Below are 17,576 nucleotides of genomic sequence, written 5' to 3' on the forward strand. Positions count from 1 at the left end.
GTGAAAGGCACAGTACTGGAGTTGCTTTCACAGCCCAGTTTTAAGGGACCACCTGTGCATAATCATATACATCTGTTTATTTGCATGTTTGTTGTGTGCGAATACACGTTTCTCTGACCTTTGTAAAACATACCTGGAATCATGTACACTCTTATTCCCTTAGTCTTTTGTGTGCCCCAGGCCCATGTCATGTGGCATAGATTACCAGTGCTACATAATGCCGCACTGCGGGGGATCCCTGTCATGCGAAATGACCACTGGAGACATGACCCAGCCTGTTATTCTTCATGGAGTGCTTTGTGAAAGACCGTGACTCTTGTAGCACAAGGCCAAGCTCTTTTTTAAGCTAAAAGGCACTTAGGCAAAGAGATGCATGTGTGTTTGTGTGGCTGTGGCTGAATGTGCAAGTGTGTGGTTGTGTGTATGCAAGTGCGTATGTATGCAAGTGTGTGTGTGTGTGTGTGTGTGTGTGTGTGTCAGGAGACTATAGAGGAAAGAATGGAAAGAACGAGATTATAGGTCTGAGGCGATATGGTTAGAATCTGATTGCTCAGCTGTAAGGAATGGAGGGTGTGAACATGATTCACAGAGGAAACAGCAGGCAGTGGAACCCTGTACAGCTGGTCCCTGCTGGCCTATATACTCAGGGGACAGACTGAATCTCATTTGGAGAAATACTCAGAGATGCAGAAGAGAAAAAAACACTCTGAAGAGTAAGAAGTGCCTTGGGGAATTGAGGATGAGGACAGTGGATGTCCTGGTTAAACTAAATGTCCCTGACATGCCATCTACACCAACCATCCTCTGCAGCTCTGGCAGCATGCTACCAGGTACGGATCATTATTTGGTTAAAAAAAAAAGGCACCTCTCTGCAGGATCTGATTACGTTCTTGGTTGGACACTTGAGCATTTGTTCTAAGGAGGACGCACAAAGCCCAGGGCACAAGAAGGAGGAGGGAGTGGGCCTGATGCAAAGAGCCTGGGTTCACATCTCCACTCGGGGGAAATCCCTGAACCTCTTGATGATTCAGTTTCCTCACCTGCAAAACAAGCATAGTGACCGTAGCTACCATTCAGGGTTGCTCTAAGTATTAAAGATTATTTCAAAAATGCCCCTAGCACCAAGAGACTCAGTAAGCAGTAACTCCTTTGAAAATTCATCAGAGGGCTAAAAGTTTTAGTAGGGTATTTACTGCAGCTGCAATCATCACCCCCAACTGATAATTAGTTAGATAATAATTTCTTAATTCTCTAAACGAGATAAACAACAACAGTCTCTCACAGATGACATAGTGCAACTGACATTCCTCAAATAACTCAGAGGGTTCTTTTTCTACCTGCAGATGTGATGATTTCACCAGAGACAAGTAGCTTAATCAAACCCTCTGTTCAACTTCAAAGTTTAGGGGATATCATGGTAAATGTAGTAAGAGACTGCTAAAATTAAACAAAGTCATTAAAAAGCGTACATAGTGTCTGTTATAAACAGAAACAGCTTCTTTTCTCCCAAAGATACCTATTTTTTCCCCCTTATCTATTTACTGCTGGGAACTGCTGAGCTTAACAAAGTAAACTTGGCTTTACTTATCAGAGCGAGCTCAGGAAGCCCTAAGGGGAGGGGTAACACAAACACCTGAGAATGAGATGTTCAACGAGAAGCCCAGAAGACAGCTTTCCGCCAACAACTCCTGGCTGTGGCGTGATCATTAGGCAGGCTCAGATATTACAAATACAAACGGGTATCTGCATTGTATGTGACTACAAACCCCAGCCATTGCCTGGAAGTCTACGACAAGGCAGGCATTCTGGGGTTCGAAGCGGTTGCTGGGATCTTTGCATTAAGCAGTGATACAAAGAATGCACAAAACAGAACGTTACCCTCTTCTGAACTGCTCAAGGAAAATTCCTCACCCAAAATGAGATTAAGGGCCCAGTGCAGATAGGGCAGCCTTTCAATACCATCCAACACAAAATAACATTTTATTTCATTCAAACTAGAATGGTTTCAGAATTCTTGTGAAAATCCAATATAGGCTGAATTTTCCTTCATACTATATGTAAGGAAAGATTAGCCGAGCAAATTAAAGATGCAAGGAATACTACAGGGACAGAACTTCAATAAACCTTAAGAATTTCCATGCACAGTCTGCAAGCAGATACTCTGGCTGTCCATCACACACAGAATGCACTGCGCACACCTTACTGGGGGCAACAAGGCTGAATGCAATCGGGTCTCAGCTTACCTGCCAGCCTCAAGTCCAGACACTCCTTCATTCACTAGGCTGCAGTCTTGTTGCTTTCTTTTCCTGTTCTTTGAACCACCCCAGCTCATTCCCACCTCCAGGCCTTTGCACCTGCTCTTCTGTCTGCCAAGAACATTCTACTCTCAAATCTTCACAGGATCAGCTCCTCCTCCTTGTTCAGCTCTCGGCTCAAAGGTTACCCCTTAAAGCTCAATCTTCCTCTGACTGTTCAGTTGTTCTCTATCATATCCTCAATTTATTTTCTTCCTATCACCACCCTCTGGATTTCCGGATGGTCCTCTTTGTATAGTTACGTAGTCACAGAGCACCTCCATGAGACATTAAGGTCTGTGAGTGCTGGGGGCTCTGTCTCTTTGTCACCACTGTAGCCTCAGGGTCAGGAGCAGGGTTTGGAAATCAGTGGACTCCCAGAAATATTTATTACAGGAAAATTAATTACAAAATATCTAATATATCTGTCAAAGAATTTTCTTTTTCTTTTTTTAATTTTTTTTGAAACAGGGTTTCACTCTGTTGCTCAGGCTGGAGTACAGTGGAGCAATCTCGGTTCACTGCAACCTCCACCTCCCAGGTTCAAGTGATTCTCTTGCCTCAGCCTCCCGAGTACCTGGGACTACAGGCACGTGCCACTATGCCCTGCTGATTTTTGTTATTTTTAGTAGATAGGGGGTTTCACTATGTTGGCTAGGGTGGTCTCAAACTCCTGACAGGCGATCTGCCCACGTTGGCCTCACAAAGTGTTGGGATTATAGGCATAAGCCACTGTGCCCAGCCCTGTTAAAGAAATTTCGGAAAGACCTCCACCTAGAAACAATGTGAGGATATCCACATTATGTACTGGTGATTAACAAAACATCCTACTTTCCTAAACTTTATATTTCAGACTTTTTCCTAGTTTGAACTAGCGAGCTGTCTACCTTTCCATTATATATCCCCTCTATTCCATGTTATTTATCTAAACAGAAAAACTATCAAACTCTATATACATTTAATAAACTAAAATTAACATGCTGCTGATAGTTTTATTTCCTTAGCATCACTGGGAAGCAGCAGAACATACTCCTGAAAAAAATCTCAGCCCCCAGGCTAAGGTGGAGGGAGAAGCTAGATGGTGACTTGAACTCTCCCAACCCACGTAATCCTCAGGCATCTACAGGCTATTTGGGCCTTTGTCCATCACACACAAGGCCAGGAAAATACAGCCTTAATGGAACAACAGAGCCCTCCCTTGCCTCACCCTGGGGATTCGCTGTCCCTCCTACTTCCCTCCCTACCAGCCAACTTGACTCAACAGCTTCATAGACTCCAAGACACATTAACATCCTGGAAACAAAAAATGGGCATTGTGAAAACACACTTATCATAATGAAGAGATTAATGTCACACACTAGCGATTGACCTGAAGATTACTTCCTAGGACATGGGACCCAACACCTGGAAGAGTGAAAATAAAGAAAGAATCCAGGGAATTTTTGCAATATTACCCACATCCAAATGACCAGTGTAGAACTTCTCTTTCCCTGTCTTAAAGAAGCAGTTCATCACATTGTTTCCTTTTTAATTTTTGTACATTTAGAGATAAAGATCATATTTCTAAAGCAAGAAATGAGATAAAGTGCTAAGCACGAGTTCATTCACAGAATCCAGAGGTGCTGCTAATGTTTTTTTGTATATATTGGTTCTCGTCTGCATATGTGTATATATTTGTGTATATGAGAGTATATGGGGGGGATGTGTGTGGATATGTACATTGATTTGGAACACTGTAAAAGTTGGGGTAGGACCTGTCACACTGGGAGAATCTCCAAGAGCTAGAGCATTCTGAGTAGGTAATACTCTATGTTGTAAACTGCTCATGCAGCAGGACTGAGGAAAAGGCATCGCCTGGCCACCGGCTGTTACTGACTCTGGGAAAATGAAAATACAGCATCTCTGCACCTGTTCACCTGATGGTGAAGGAAGGAAAAGCCATTATCGAGTGACAGGAGACAAAAAACCAAAATCCACTTCAGCAACTCATCCCACTGCTGGTGATTAATCTCACACTCCCACAGCCTGATGCACATTAACCAGATAATTAATAATTTCTTTAGGGATTCCGGCTCGGCAACTGTTTTATCAACCTGCACAGCATTAGGAGGGAGATGCTGCATTTGTGATCAAATGTCTGGAACTGGGAAAAGGACTGTAGATGAACAGTGAGGGCTTTGCAGCAATTTGTGAGCCTACTTCAAAATGAACAAATATGGTATGAGTCATCCTGAGTAATTTTTTATTACTACTGTTGGCCACACTGAAGAGCCAAGGAATGGCACCTTCCCTTGTACCCCCGTAACCACCACCACCAGTAGATACTCACAGACTTGAAATCACACGGGTCTACTACTGTGTGTGCAAAATAGAATATACCAGGCATATCTAAATTCTAGAAATGCATATTTTTAAAGAATGCATAATCTAAGACACTCCCCCATCAAATCAAAAGTTTCAAAGGAGTGTTTGATCAGAACAATGCCAGTTGACGTATATTCTGTTCTTGCTGGCTCTAATTCACATCTATCTAAAGGAAGACAGGCACAAAGGATCGAGATCACCCTTTCTGAGTACCCTGTACAAATGTACCCTTTTCCTCTTATGTTAAAACATATTCCACAGGGAGAAGCCAAAACCTCTTTTTTATATGTATTTTTATTAAGATTTTAAGACTATGAATAAAATCCTAAGGAGAATAATAAATTATAAGCACTACTTATTAAAAAGGCTCTCCATTAAAATTCCAACTTATTCATGTTCTCTCCTAATGAGGAAAACAGTACATTGAAAATATTATTACAAATTTCTCTCAACTCTATCCAGAATACTATTTGGATGGAAAAGAAACAAGAGTATAATCCATCCTTGTCGGAAATCACCGTGGACTTGCCAGCAGAAACCCTGAGTTGAGGCCTGCCCACTGTGTCTTGGTATTATATCCTCCAGCTTTCCTGAGGGAAGCTATCACAGGCAGGCAAACAGCACTCTGCATGGGCTTTGCCATGGGAGTGTTAATCAGGATGGTTGGCAATTACAGAGCGTGTCCACCTTATGTATACCCAAAGGAGAAGTTGCCCTGAGACGTCAGGGCTAGGATAGCCGGGGATTCACTCAAGAGTGGATCACACAGACAAGGCAAAAAATTAGGACTGAGAATTTGGGGGCTAGGAAGCAGTTCAGAGCCAAATGAATTGTCTATTTCCAGAAAATTTGCAGGACGGTAATATAGGTATCTTCACACACACACACACACATAATTTCAGCTTGCTAGGACAGCCTGTTTTTTTTCACCCTGATTTTCAGAAGTTTTTAGATTATACTGTATGTCTTTATGAGAGTCCCCTCAAATCATCTTAAAGTAAGATAACGAACTGGACAAAAAGAAAAAGAACAGAGAAAAACAAACTGTAAAATTTTGGGCAAAACACAAGCTCACATAACAAAATAGACCCAGAAGGACCTGGGATTTACCTAAGCGGTTGGGCATGCCCTAGGTGCAAGGCAATATGCCATAGGGTACACACCTGTAGAAAAATAAACATAGAGGATCCTCCATAGCATAGATTTCACTCTCTGATTTGGGTTTGGGAACAATTTTTTTCAATATTAAAACATATATTATGAAGTAGAATGCAAATTTCACATGCACACAACAGATAAAGCAGGGATTGAACATTTTGTTTGTTTGCTACTGGCCATTTCAGGCCAGATCCTCACAAAGCACACATACATATTCCTCGACTTCTACTTCTGGAGTACATGGGCAGAAATTCCGAGAAACACTTGACTAGATCACATTTATAGAAAAGGAAAATGAGATCCAGTGCTTTGACCTTGTTGAGCTTTAGACTCTAAACTGAGGGTAATAATACTTCACTGGCTGCCTTCGAATTTATATATAAAGAATATCATAATCTATGAAGCAAGTGATAACGCTAAAATCTCAATCAAAAGCACATGCGATTTAGATTCACAAAATTTCAGTTTTCACCAAGAACTCTACAGCCCTCCCCTATCTAAGAAAGTAAGAGCACAAGGAAAGACCTGGTGGTATGAGTTACCAAATCACAATACCATGGATGGTAACCAGTTCCCATCAGGTAAAACTAGACCAGAAAGAACTGACATCATAAGGTATACCAAACACTCCTTGAGGATAAAAGTCTCATCTCATTTATTTTTGTTTATTTATATATTTTTTAGATACAGTACCACTCTGTCACCTAGGCAGGAGTGCAGTTGTGCAATCTTGGCTCACTGCAACCTCCACATCCCAGGTTCAAGCCATTCTCCTGCCTCAGCCTTCTGAGTAGCTGGGATTACAGGCATGCACCACCACACCTAGCTAATTTTTGTATTTTTAGTAGAGACAGGGTTTTGCCATGTTGGCCAGGCTGGTCTTGAACTCCTGGCCTCAAGTGATCCACCCATCTCAGCCTCCCAAAGTGCTGGGATTACAGGTGTGAGCCACCGTGTGAGCCTTCTGATCAAATTTATTTGTGACCTCCTGGACCAAGCACAAAGCTTACACTAGGCACCCACTATATTAGGCACATAGTAAATGTTATCAGAGCCACTATTTGTTGAATAGAGATCTGGGGGACAGACTCAATTAAACTTTAAAGTACTAAATTGTTACGGGCTCTTTTCAAAAATGAAACTAGCACCATTAATAACAACAAACAAAACACACAAATGAACAAAAACAAAAGAACCCAGAAACATGAATGTGGTTCAGAACAAAGAACATTGGATGTAGAGTAATAAAACCTGGCTTAACTCCCTGACTTTTAAAACATTTTAGCTTTATAAACTTAAAGGGGGTAATTTCAATCAGATACAGCCTATTTCCTTGTTAAGATAAATTGAATAATAATACTAACCTTACAGTGTTGTATAAGGTTAGTATGTGACTTGTGCTGAGGAATGAGTTTATATAAGAAAAACTTGTCAAATAATAAAGTACTAAAATCCCTTCGTTACTATCCATTATGATGCAAAAGCTCTGCTGAAACACACACACACACACACACACACACACACACACACACACACACTGTAGGTTTTGCTCTCTCTCACATGGCTTGATTCCAGAGCCAACTAAACCAAAATCCTTACAAACTAAAACAGTATTTTTAAATAGCTACACACCATCTCAGCCACTAATTATTTTTAGAATTTTACTCTATGCAGCTAATTGAAAGTGTTCGGTCCTTTCCATTCATTAGTTTTATTACAAGCACTCCACTGAATTAAAGAAAAATCTGCCATCACCACCTTCCTTGAAACTTTCACTATATTGTCACAAAGGCCTTGACCTTACAAAACCAATTCATGTTAATTCAGCACAAGTCACAGGACTGGACAGAGGATAAAAAATCGGCATTTCTAATAAATAGGACACTACTGAATAAGTTTGATAGAAGGCTATTATACTCTTGATGTCAGGAAGTGGGGCTGACAATGCTTTCTTTGTTATGGTGAGGGGCATTATACATCACCGACTATATGGAGACTCTATTGACCTGGAGCCAACCAAATGTGTGAAGGGAAGCACTCCTTAATAGGATTGTTACTTTATTAAAAACTTTCGGGCCGGGCACAGTGGCTCACGCCTGTAATCCCAGCACTTTGGGAGGCCGAGGCGGGTGGATCACAAGGTCAAGAGATCGAGACCATGCTGGTCAACATGGTGAAACTCTGTCTCTACTAAAAATACAAAAAATTAGCTGGGAATGGTGGCGCGTGCCTGTAATCCCAGCTACTCAGGAGGCTGAGGCAGGAGAATTGCCTGAACCCAGGAGGCGGAGGCTGCGGTGAGCCGAGATCGCGCCATTGCACTCCAGCCTGGGTAACAAGAACTAAACTCCATCCCCCGCAAAAAAAAAAAAGGAAAAAAGAAAAACTTTCTTATGTACACTGATAAGAATGGGACTCTGAAAAGATGAATTGCAAAGATCACTACTAAGAAAGCTTTGAGACCGTAGGTATGTCTACATTAAGAAGCAAATACCCAAGCCCAGGTAACTCTATACTTCAACATAAATGTTAAGTCCATACATCTGTTGCTTTTGTTTATTAGTAATCATTTATTGAATAATATTTCTGTACAGTGTACTTTATACATGTTTATTCCACATTTATTTAATCAATATACATCATTTTATCTCGTAGGCCTTTTAATTGTCATTTTATAGTTGCAAAGAAAAAAGAAGAAGCTTGGAAAAGTACATTACAGTTGAAAACTTATGTTCATACAAAAACTTGCACACAGATGTTTATAGCAGTTTTATTTTTAATTGCCAAAACTTGAAAGCAAGATTTCCTTCAGTAAGTGAAAGGATAAATAAACTATGGTACATCCAGACAGCGGACTATGATTCAGTGCTAAAAAGACATGAGCTATCAAGCCTTGAAAAGACATGGAGGAATCTTAAATGCATATTCCTACGTGAAATAACTCTATGTGAAATGGCACACACCATGTAATTCCAATCATATGAAAAGGCAAAACTGTGGAGACAATTAAAAGATCAATGGTTGCCAGAGGTTGGGCAAGGAGGAGGGATGAACTGGTGAAACACAAAGGATTTTTAGGACAGTGAACCCACTCTGTATAATATTATAGTGGTAGATACATGTCATTGTACATTTTTCCAAACCCCTAGAAAGCACAACACCCAGAGAGAACGCTATTGTAAAGTATGGATTTGGGTGATAATGATGTGTCAGTGCAGGTTCATCAACTGTAACAAATGTACCACTCTGGTAGGGGACGCTGATAATGGAGCAGACTGTGCCTGTGTCAGAGAGGGGTATGCGGAAACTCTCTGTACTTTCCTCTCAATTTTGCTGTGAACCTAAAACTGCTCTAAAACTAAAGTCTATTAAAAATAAAAGAAGGGCCGGGTGTGGCAGCTTATGCCTGTAATCCTAGCACTTTGGGAGGCTGAGGCGGGTGGATTATGTGCGCTCAGCAGTTTGAGACCAGCCTGGGCTACATGGCAGAACCCTGACTCTATCAAAAATGCAAAAAGTTAGCTAGGTGTGGTGGTGTGTGCCTACAGTCCCAGCTACTCAGGAGGCTGAGGTGGGAGAATAGCTGGAGCCTGGCAGGTAGTGAGCTGAGATTGCTTGAGCCTGGGCAACAGAGCAAGACCCTGTCAAGAAAGGAAAGGAAAGGGAAGGGAAAAGGGAAGGGAAAAGGGAAAAGGAAAAAGGAAAGGGGAAAGGAAAGGAAAGGGAGAGAGAAAGAAAGAAAGAAAAGAAAAGAAAGAAGAAGGAAGGAAGGAAGGAAGGAAGGAAAGAAGGAAGGAAGGAAGGAAGGAAGGAAGGAAGGAAGGAACGAACTACAAGGTAAAGAAAAAAGGACATTAATTTCCCTAACGTCTTTTTTTTTTTTTTTTGACACAGAGTCTCATTCTGTTGCCAGGTGTCAGGATGGAGTGCAGTGGTGCGATCTCAGCTCACTGAAACCTCCGCCTCCTGGGTTCAAGCAATTCTCCTGCCTCAGCCTCCCGAGTAGCTGGGACTACAGGCCCGCGCCATCATGCCCAGCTAATTTTTGTATTTTTATTAGAGACGGGTTTTCACCATGTTGGCCAGGATGGTCTCTATCTCTTGACCTCATGATCCGCCCACCTCGGCCTCCCAAAGTGCTGGGATTACAGGCGTGAGCCACCGCGCCCGGCCTCCTAAAGTCTTACAGTCATTCAAGATGGCAGTGGTGGGATTGAAATGTAGGCCTATGTAATCTCAAAGCCTGTTTGCCTTGTGCTTATTTATATTTTAAAAATATTTGGGAGATACACATATCTTCACTCAAATCAGCCTCTTTTACATCTGTCCTTCCCCGAACACATTTGTGATTTTATCCATAATAATAAGTAATTACATCTTATTAAATTAGTACCTACTACATGTTCAATTAGATACTACTGATACAATAATTATTTACAAACCATGAGGTATGTCCATCTGACACCATGTGTGTGGATATATATTATATTGAATATAGTATACACACAATTACACATACACACACAAACACATATATATATACAGTCAGCCTTCTGTATCCTTGGGTTCCACACTCCTGGATTCAGCCAACCATTAATTGAAAATATTTGAGGCTGGGTGGCATAGCTCACACCTGTAATCCCAGCACTTTGGGAGGCTGAGGTGGGCAGATCACTTGAGGCCAGCAGTTCAAGACCAGCCTGGCCAACATGGTGAAACCTCATCTCTACTAAAAATCCAAAAAAAAAAATTAGCTGGGCATGGTGACGCAAGCCTGTAAACCCATCTACTCAGGAGACTAAGACAGGAGAATCGCTTGAACCCAAGGAGTGGAGGTTACATTGAGTTGAGATCGCACCACTGCACTCCAAAGCAATACTCTGTCTCAAAAAATGAAAAAAGAAAGAAAGGAAAATATTTGAAAAAAAAAAAAAATTGGATGGCTGAATCTGTACTGAACATGGGCAGATGTCTTTTCCTTGTCATTATTCCCTAACCAATACAGTATAGCAACTATTTACACAGCTTTTACATTGCATTCCATAATGTAGAGATGATTTAAAGTATATTGGAGGATGTGCATACGTTACATGAAAATATTACACTATTTTATATCAGGGTCTTGAGTATCCATGAATTTTGGTATGGGGGATGGCTACTGGAAACAATCCTTCATGGATACTGAGGAATTAATGAATATGCATCCTTTATATCTATGTTTTTCCAATGATATCAAAGGAAAGTACAGAGACCATTATGTTTAATATTTAGGGTTTTAAAATGTGTCATCATTGCTCCACATAATCAGTGGATTGTGGCTTCGAAGATAGGAGACCTGGGTCCCAGCATGAACACTGTACTTTTTCCAAGCTTACTCACTCTGAGGCCCTTGCCGATCCCTCCAGTGTGTTGAGTCTGTTTCCTATTTCTAAGATGGGAATAAAAATAGCTTCCCTGTCTACTTCAAAGGGTGGCTATGAATATCAAATGATGCAGTGCCTGCGATAAGCACTTTACAATGTATAAAACTCTATATGCTGTAAGTCATTGTTATTAATGATAATTATAAACCTTGAGGAAGCCTGAGAAATTAGCTATCATTATAATTACAGCAGTAGTTGCAAGGTTTTTACCCTTTTCTGACTTTGAGAGGTCCACAGTCATATCCAGAGGAATTAAAATAAGGAGAAAAATTTTACAAATCAATGCATACTATTTCTACACTAACAAACAGCTAACTACAATGCTATATTTGAAAACAGAAATGACAACATGGAAAGCAGCAGAAAAGTTAATTCCAGTGGGTCCTGGTGAAGAAAAATCTATTTCAAGTTCTTAAAAATCATATTAGCCTCCCACCCCTGTTTTTTAACTTCACGCTATCTTCCTGTACTGCTATATCCATGAGCCCTGCTATCATCAGAAGATAAAGCGAATCCGCTGGCACGCAAAAGCCTGAGTTCTAATCTCAGCTCTGACACGGGGGATTAATAAACAAATATTTGTAATGTTTTCTGAAGAGGAAAATTCCGGTTTTTTATTAGTATTAGCAGCATATTCATATGTGTACTTGACCCTAGTGTAGTATTGCATATTTAACATTGATTGTTATATGAGCATCATCACAGAAACGAAATAAAATGTTCCTTATAAAAATGCTCACTCTTTCCCCATTTTAAGTTAAACCCATTGCTAAGAGGTCATTTTTCAAACCATCAGTGGCCGTGCAATTCTCTAAAAACTTTCAGCTTTTCTCAGAAGGAACACTCATGTGAAACATCTCAGTATGAGAAAAAGGCTTTGACTATGTAAATATGTCTAACGGTCTGCTGACATTACCAACAAAACTGAATTGTGCAATTTTCAAAAGTGCTCACCTAACTAATAGTGCCAGTGGTTGTTACCCCTTGATACCTCCTCTGCCAAGCCAGGAGAGTAACTGATACCAGTGTTCCTGAAGCTCAACGTAATAATCTGGCAGTGGTCCAGATGAGGTCTATGAAATCTACGAAGCTCTGGCCACCATAACCACTGACTGGCCGGAGCACAGAGGGATTCAGAAGACAGACAGGCAACAGGGAACATACCCTTTACCTCTTTCCTTACTCCATCCAGAAGCCTTGGTCTCTGAGAAAATGTTCACAGCACAGGAAGGATTTGTTTTTAAGGACTAATTTCCCAGACCTTTATTCAAAGATCCAAATAGAAGTTGAAGAACCTGGAGGGAGAACAGTGCTGCTTGTCGCCAGTGTGGCCAAAGCCTGCACACAATTTCCAAATTTCTTCCTCAAATTTCCATCAGTAAACATGGGAGGGTCCCCAGAACCTCTTCCATCTGCTGAATTTCCCTTGGTGTGACTGCCAGCAACTGCCACACCTCCTGAGGAGTTGTACTAGCGCACATCCTGTGGTTGCTAGTTACCTGGTTCACCAATGTGTGGGGCAACTTGAAGACGACAAAGAAGATACATAAAGCAGCAAGGTCACCACTGCTCTGCCTCTGAAAGGATGCCCAGGAGCCAGGTGGCCGCTCAACCTCACATCTGTTCGTTGGTACGAAGAGGCCAAACGTGTCACCACAACTTACAGAAAACCAACCACGCGTTCTGCTCTCCTCAAGGAGGTTGCAGATGGGGTGGAGAGGAAGAAGGGAGGAGGTGCTCTTTCAACACTTCAAACGTTCAAAGTTCAACACCCTGAATGCAACATTTTGCATTCATACAAAATCACATCAATCTACCATCCAACCCAAAACAGTCAAGATAGCTTAAAAAAAAAATGGGAAAGGAAAACCCTGGAAACGAGTACTTGATTACAAAGAGAAATTTGAACTGCTGTTAACAGTAGCAGAGGCAAGGGTTAACTGCTGTTAACAGTAGCAGAGGATGCAAGGGTGAATCTATTCAAGAGAGTCTTCTGAGGAAGGCTGCAAAAAGAGCCATGTCAACTCACATCCAGGTAGTGCTGAGAAAAAAATCCAGGAATGGCTATTTCAGCAAATCAGGAGCTTGCTGTGTGCACCGGAAGTGCTGATGGTATCACAGTGTCCCTCTTACACACTGTACTACCTGGAGCTTCCAAAGGAAACAGCCAGTGACAGTACCCTCGCTGGTATGCAGCGTGACAGTTCACATCCAAACTCTAGGAGATCTTGTGAACTATTCGCCAGGGGAGGAAGATGGCTATTTTCCTTTATGTCGTACTTTTAAGAACTTTCAGTCATTTGTGATTCTCTCTTTCTCTACCACTGTGTGTGCGTGTGTGTACATGCGCCCACCCACTCTCCTCTCCCTTTCAGCCCCAATTCAAGCATTAACCTTTGATGTAACATTTTTGCTCCTCATCAGAATGGAAAGAATGAGCTTCAGAGAAGCAATTGAGTTGAGAGAATAAAAAAGATGACATCACTTCAAACGTGGACTTGCCAGAAAATTATCCTTTCAAGTGCTCCCCTGTGTTATCAGCCAGGGACCCTCAGCTCTCCCTGACCGCTGCATGCTGCCCCTGTTTCAAATCTTTTGATCACCATTTGTTTCATGTCACCGTTCATTATGCCCCCCATGTGTGTATGTGTGTGTTGAACTTGTGTACTTTTCAAAGTTCCTGTCAGTGCTCACTTTATAAACTCCCAAGTGAAAGAGAGGAATTCATTAGCATCCATTATTAGTTTGATAATTCTAAATAAAGTCAATACAAACATTTACATGGCATTTGCCCAGGAAGAGGATCAGGAATGAGAATTTGGGGACACATGCTCATGTTCTTTCTGATACACGCACCGCCAGGTACGCGCAGCAAGACGGCCCTGGGGATGGGTCCTATACCACTGCTGTGTTCCTCTTTTCCTCTAAAGTACAAAGTAAAGAGTCTTCTAACGTTTTCTTTTTCGGAATTCATTCATGTCAGATGCAGACCATTTTGAGAAGTGCTCAAATACCACCGGATTCCGTTCCTCCACTCCTCACCCTCATCTTATGAGCAAACACAGTGAGAAAAAAATGTATATACATTACAGCCAGAGTGATCTGGGTTCAAATTCCACTCAGCCTCTGCTTTTGTCTTTTTTCTTTTTTCTTGTTTTTTTGCTACGTAACTGAGCACCCAAAACTCAGTGGTTATAAACATCCACCATTGTATTTGCTCAGGAGTCTATAGTCGGGGCGGAGCTCAGTGGCACCATTCAGTTCATCTTACTGGTGGTTGCTCACGTGGCTGCATTCAGCTGGCTAGTTGGCTGGGATCTGGGCTCAACTGAAGCTCTCTCTCTCCTCCCCTGAAGTCTCAGTTTCTCTCCCTTTTCCTGTGTCTTCTCTACATGGTCTCAGCATGTAGTCTCTCCAGCAGGGTAAACAGATATGTATTTTTTTTTTTTAACCAGGTGACTTAGGGCTTTCAAGATTACAGAAGTGAAAGCCGCCAGGTCTACTTAATGCTTAGGTCTGGAACTGGAACGAGATCATTTCTGCCACAGTCTATTGGTTAAAGTGAATCCCCAGGCCAGCTTTGATTCCAGGAGTGATGACTACATGAGTGTGAGTATAAAAGACATGGTTCACTGTAAGCAAGCAATGTAGCCAATTACCACTGACACGCAACGAGTCACCTCATCTATACACTCTGATGTTATGTTTCCCATCCATTAAAAGGGAACACAATAATTCATATTTTATAGAGATCTCACAGTTAAACATGATAATGAATGTGATGCGGTTAGCACAGTGACTGACACCCAGTAAATACTCTGTAAGTGGTCTCTTTCGTATATCCCAAAGTACTCGGAAATTTGTGAGTCCCTTCCTGCAACTGTCTACGCCTCCTACAAGAGCAGAGTCCACAGTTCATGTTAGCCATCTTAGAAATCACTCCAGCACCTAGTACAGAACCTGGCATTGTGTGTTTGTTGAATGATTATGTGATCAAATGAATTGGTACTCACTGTCTCCATCCACTCACTTCTACAACACATAGACAGATTGAGCTATTTCACAAGAATTTCTTATCCGCAAATTAAAAGTTATCAAATTCAATGTCATGAGCAATCATAGCAGTCTGGAGTTCATCTTCACCTCTTTTTAAATATAGTATATGTAGCAAATTCCCCAAAAATATTTTGCCAGATTTCCACTGCCTCAATTTTAAAACTCAGGCGCACTATAAGAAATATGTAATCCATATGTCTCTGATTCATTTTTACCCAGTTCATCAAAATGCTGTTTTTGTATTAAATGTCAAAATGCCTTTTATGTCTTTATTTATGAGCCCTTTAAAGTTGTTGTTTTTAAATGATGCTAGAACATGTTTTGCCAAATTTAAAATCTACAAAGACATTTGTAATTTAATTCCAAACATCAGCTTCTGGGACAGTTAATTTTGTTTACTCCTGGGAAAATTCCTCTTTTCAAATATGGACTTTTAAGGTTATTTTAAATAACCCACATTCTCATATTCTTCATTTTTAACATACTAATGAATGGAATCAGCCATTATGTACACAGAGAGTTTGGAAAAGCAATATGTGGCCTGCTGACTCGGTCACCTGATTCTGCCTCAACTCTATAAAGTGGTGTGGGGAAAATGAGCCTGCTGTGTGTTACCTATTTTTAAGACTAAAACAAATTGCAAATTTTTATTCTCTATAATTCTAGATAGCGCAATCTTCTCTGCATTGATACACTATATACTCAGCTTATTCCTGACATTCAAACTTCATCAAATCCTCTTCCTGTCTCTAGAGACTTCCTGTCTCTATTATTGTTTAATTTTTCACTATGAGATTTAAAAATAAAGATGATAATGACCTAATGGAACTTTTCCATAACTCAAATTTCTGTGATAAACTATGCTTTGAGTTAAAATTTTAAAATATTTACAATAAAGCAGAATGTTAGCTAAAAATAAAAATAAAATATATATATATATAAAATAAACTCTGAACTCACTTATTAATCTAGAAAATGAGGATAATGATGTCTATACTACCTGTATCACACACTTATGAATATCAAATGAATATAACATTTATAAACTACAAATAATATTAGTGATAATACTTAATATCTGGTATTAGCTGTTACATATTTTTATGTCAGTTTCAAATATAACCCTGTATAAATTGACTTCCTTATCTAATGTTTCCATTTCAGAGTAAAAGTACTTATATCCATCCACTAAGGAAACTATGGGAAATTAGCTTGCCCTAACTTTGAAACTCACAAACAGGAGGCCTCACGTGCTTATTGGCTCCGGTTTCAAGCTCTTTCTCCTAGTGCCAAGGGTTTGCTAATTCCAAGTCACCTGCTGAGCAGGGGGTGCTACTCTTTCCCTTCGTAGAGAAAATGCCATCCATGTGGCATGGATAATTTTACGTTCAATTTGTCAAAATGTTAATCATTTCAGGAACAGCACTTTGGGGGTTGAACTGAGAAACATCATATTTCAAAGGCTTTGGTGAGGAGACCAATTGTACAGCTAGAACACTCAGGCTTGGACTGAAAAGCAGCTCTGAAATTTGAACACCAACCAGTATAAATCTGTTGCTAGGTTAACAGTGTTTTCTATTAAACAAAGTTGCTTCCTTAATAATGTATTAAAACAGAATATATTCTATTTATTCTTCTCTTACAGAATTCAAGGAAAAAACAAACACCTTATCACCATAGCTAGGCCCCTTCTCTAGAAATCAGATAAGAAAAACTCACATTCCACATCTGAATTAGTCTTACATGGCGGAGAAATATCATGTTTCTATACCACCACAGACCTGACCCGGGTGTTAATTTGAATTTTAAGCAGAACCAAGCTTTTGTTTGGGTCCATCCCACCTGTCAGTGTATGGTAGGAGAACAAGATAATTACTTCCTCTTATTTCAAAATGCCAAACACCCAAGTAAGAGTTCCATGGAAAATGAACAGTGCACCTGTATTAAATTTTATTCTAAAAAGTCTAAGACTGAGTATCACTGGCATCTTGTTATGTTATTCAGGGAAATGGTGGCAGATGCCAGACGAAGCCTACAAAAGGGTAGAACTACGATACAGGAGATGTCAGAAATGCATCATGGAAAAACTTGCCAACGGCAAGATGAAATTGTATAATATATCATTCATTCACGTAGCAGTGCTTCCTTTGCAGAAAATACAAGGTTGAAATGCAAAGTTATTTAGAGAAGGAAAAGAGCAATGCTGTGCTTCCACTACAAGACTAGTGTTTATTTAGTTCATCAAAATTCTAAAGATTGTAGATGTGAAGGCTTCTTTAAA

General features: G+C 40.5%; 1 protein-coding gene across 10 annotated transcripts in view; it reads right to left on the bottom strand.

Annotated features, from left to right (window-relative positions):
- Nucleotides 1–17,576, bottom strand: part of ESRRG (estrogen related receptor gamma) — a 643,587-nt gene that overhangs the window by 410,656 nt on the left and 215,355 nt on the right. Inside the window, exon 1 of one of the 10 annotated variants that reach the window (XM_012459660.3) lies at nucleotides 2,244–2,768. The exons of 8 other annotated variants lie outside the window; for them this stretch is intronic. In XM_012459660.3, the coding sequence (XP_012315083.1) occupies nucleotides 2,244–2,332 (89 nt within the window). In that variant the 5' untranslated portion in view covers nucleotides 2,333–2,768. Of the gene's footprint in view, nucleotides 1–2,243; nucleotides 2,769–17,576 lie in introns of those variants that run through there. One more of the 10 variants, XM_064383506.1, reaches the window with a different exon arrangement.

The sequence above is a fragment of the Aotus nancymaae genome, unplaced genomic scaffold (genome assembly GCF_030222135.1).
Source record: "Aotus nancymaae isolate 86718 unplaced genomic scaffold, 86718_ANA_hifiasm-v0.15.2.pri h1tg000032l_0, whole genome shotgun sequence".
Taxonomy (NCBI): Eukaryota; Metazoa; Chordata; class Mammalia; order Primates; family Aotidae; genus Aotus; species Aotus nancymaae.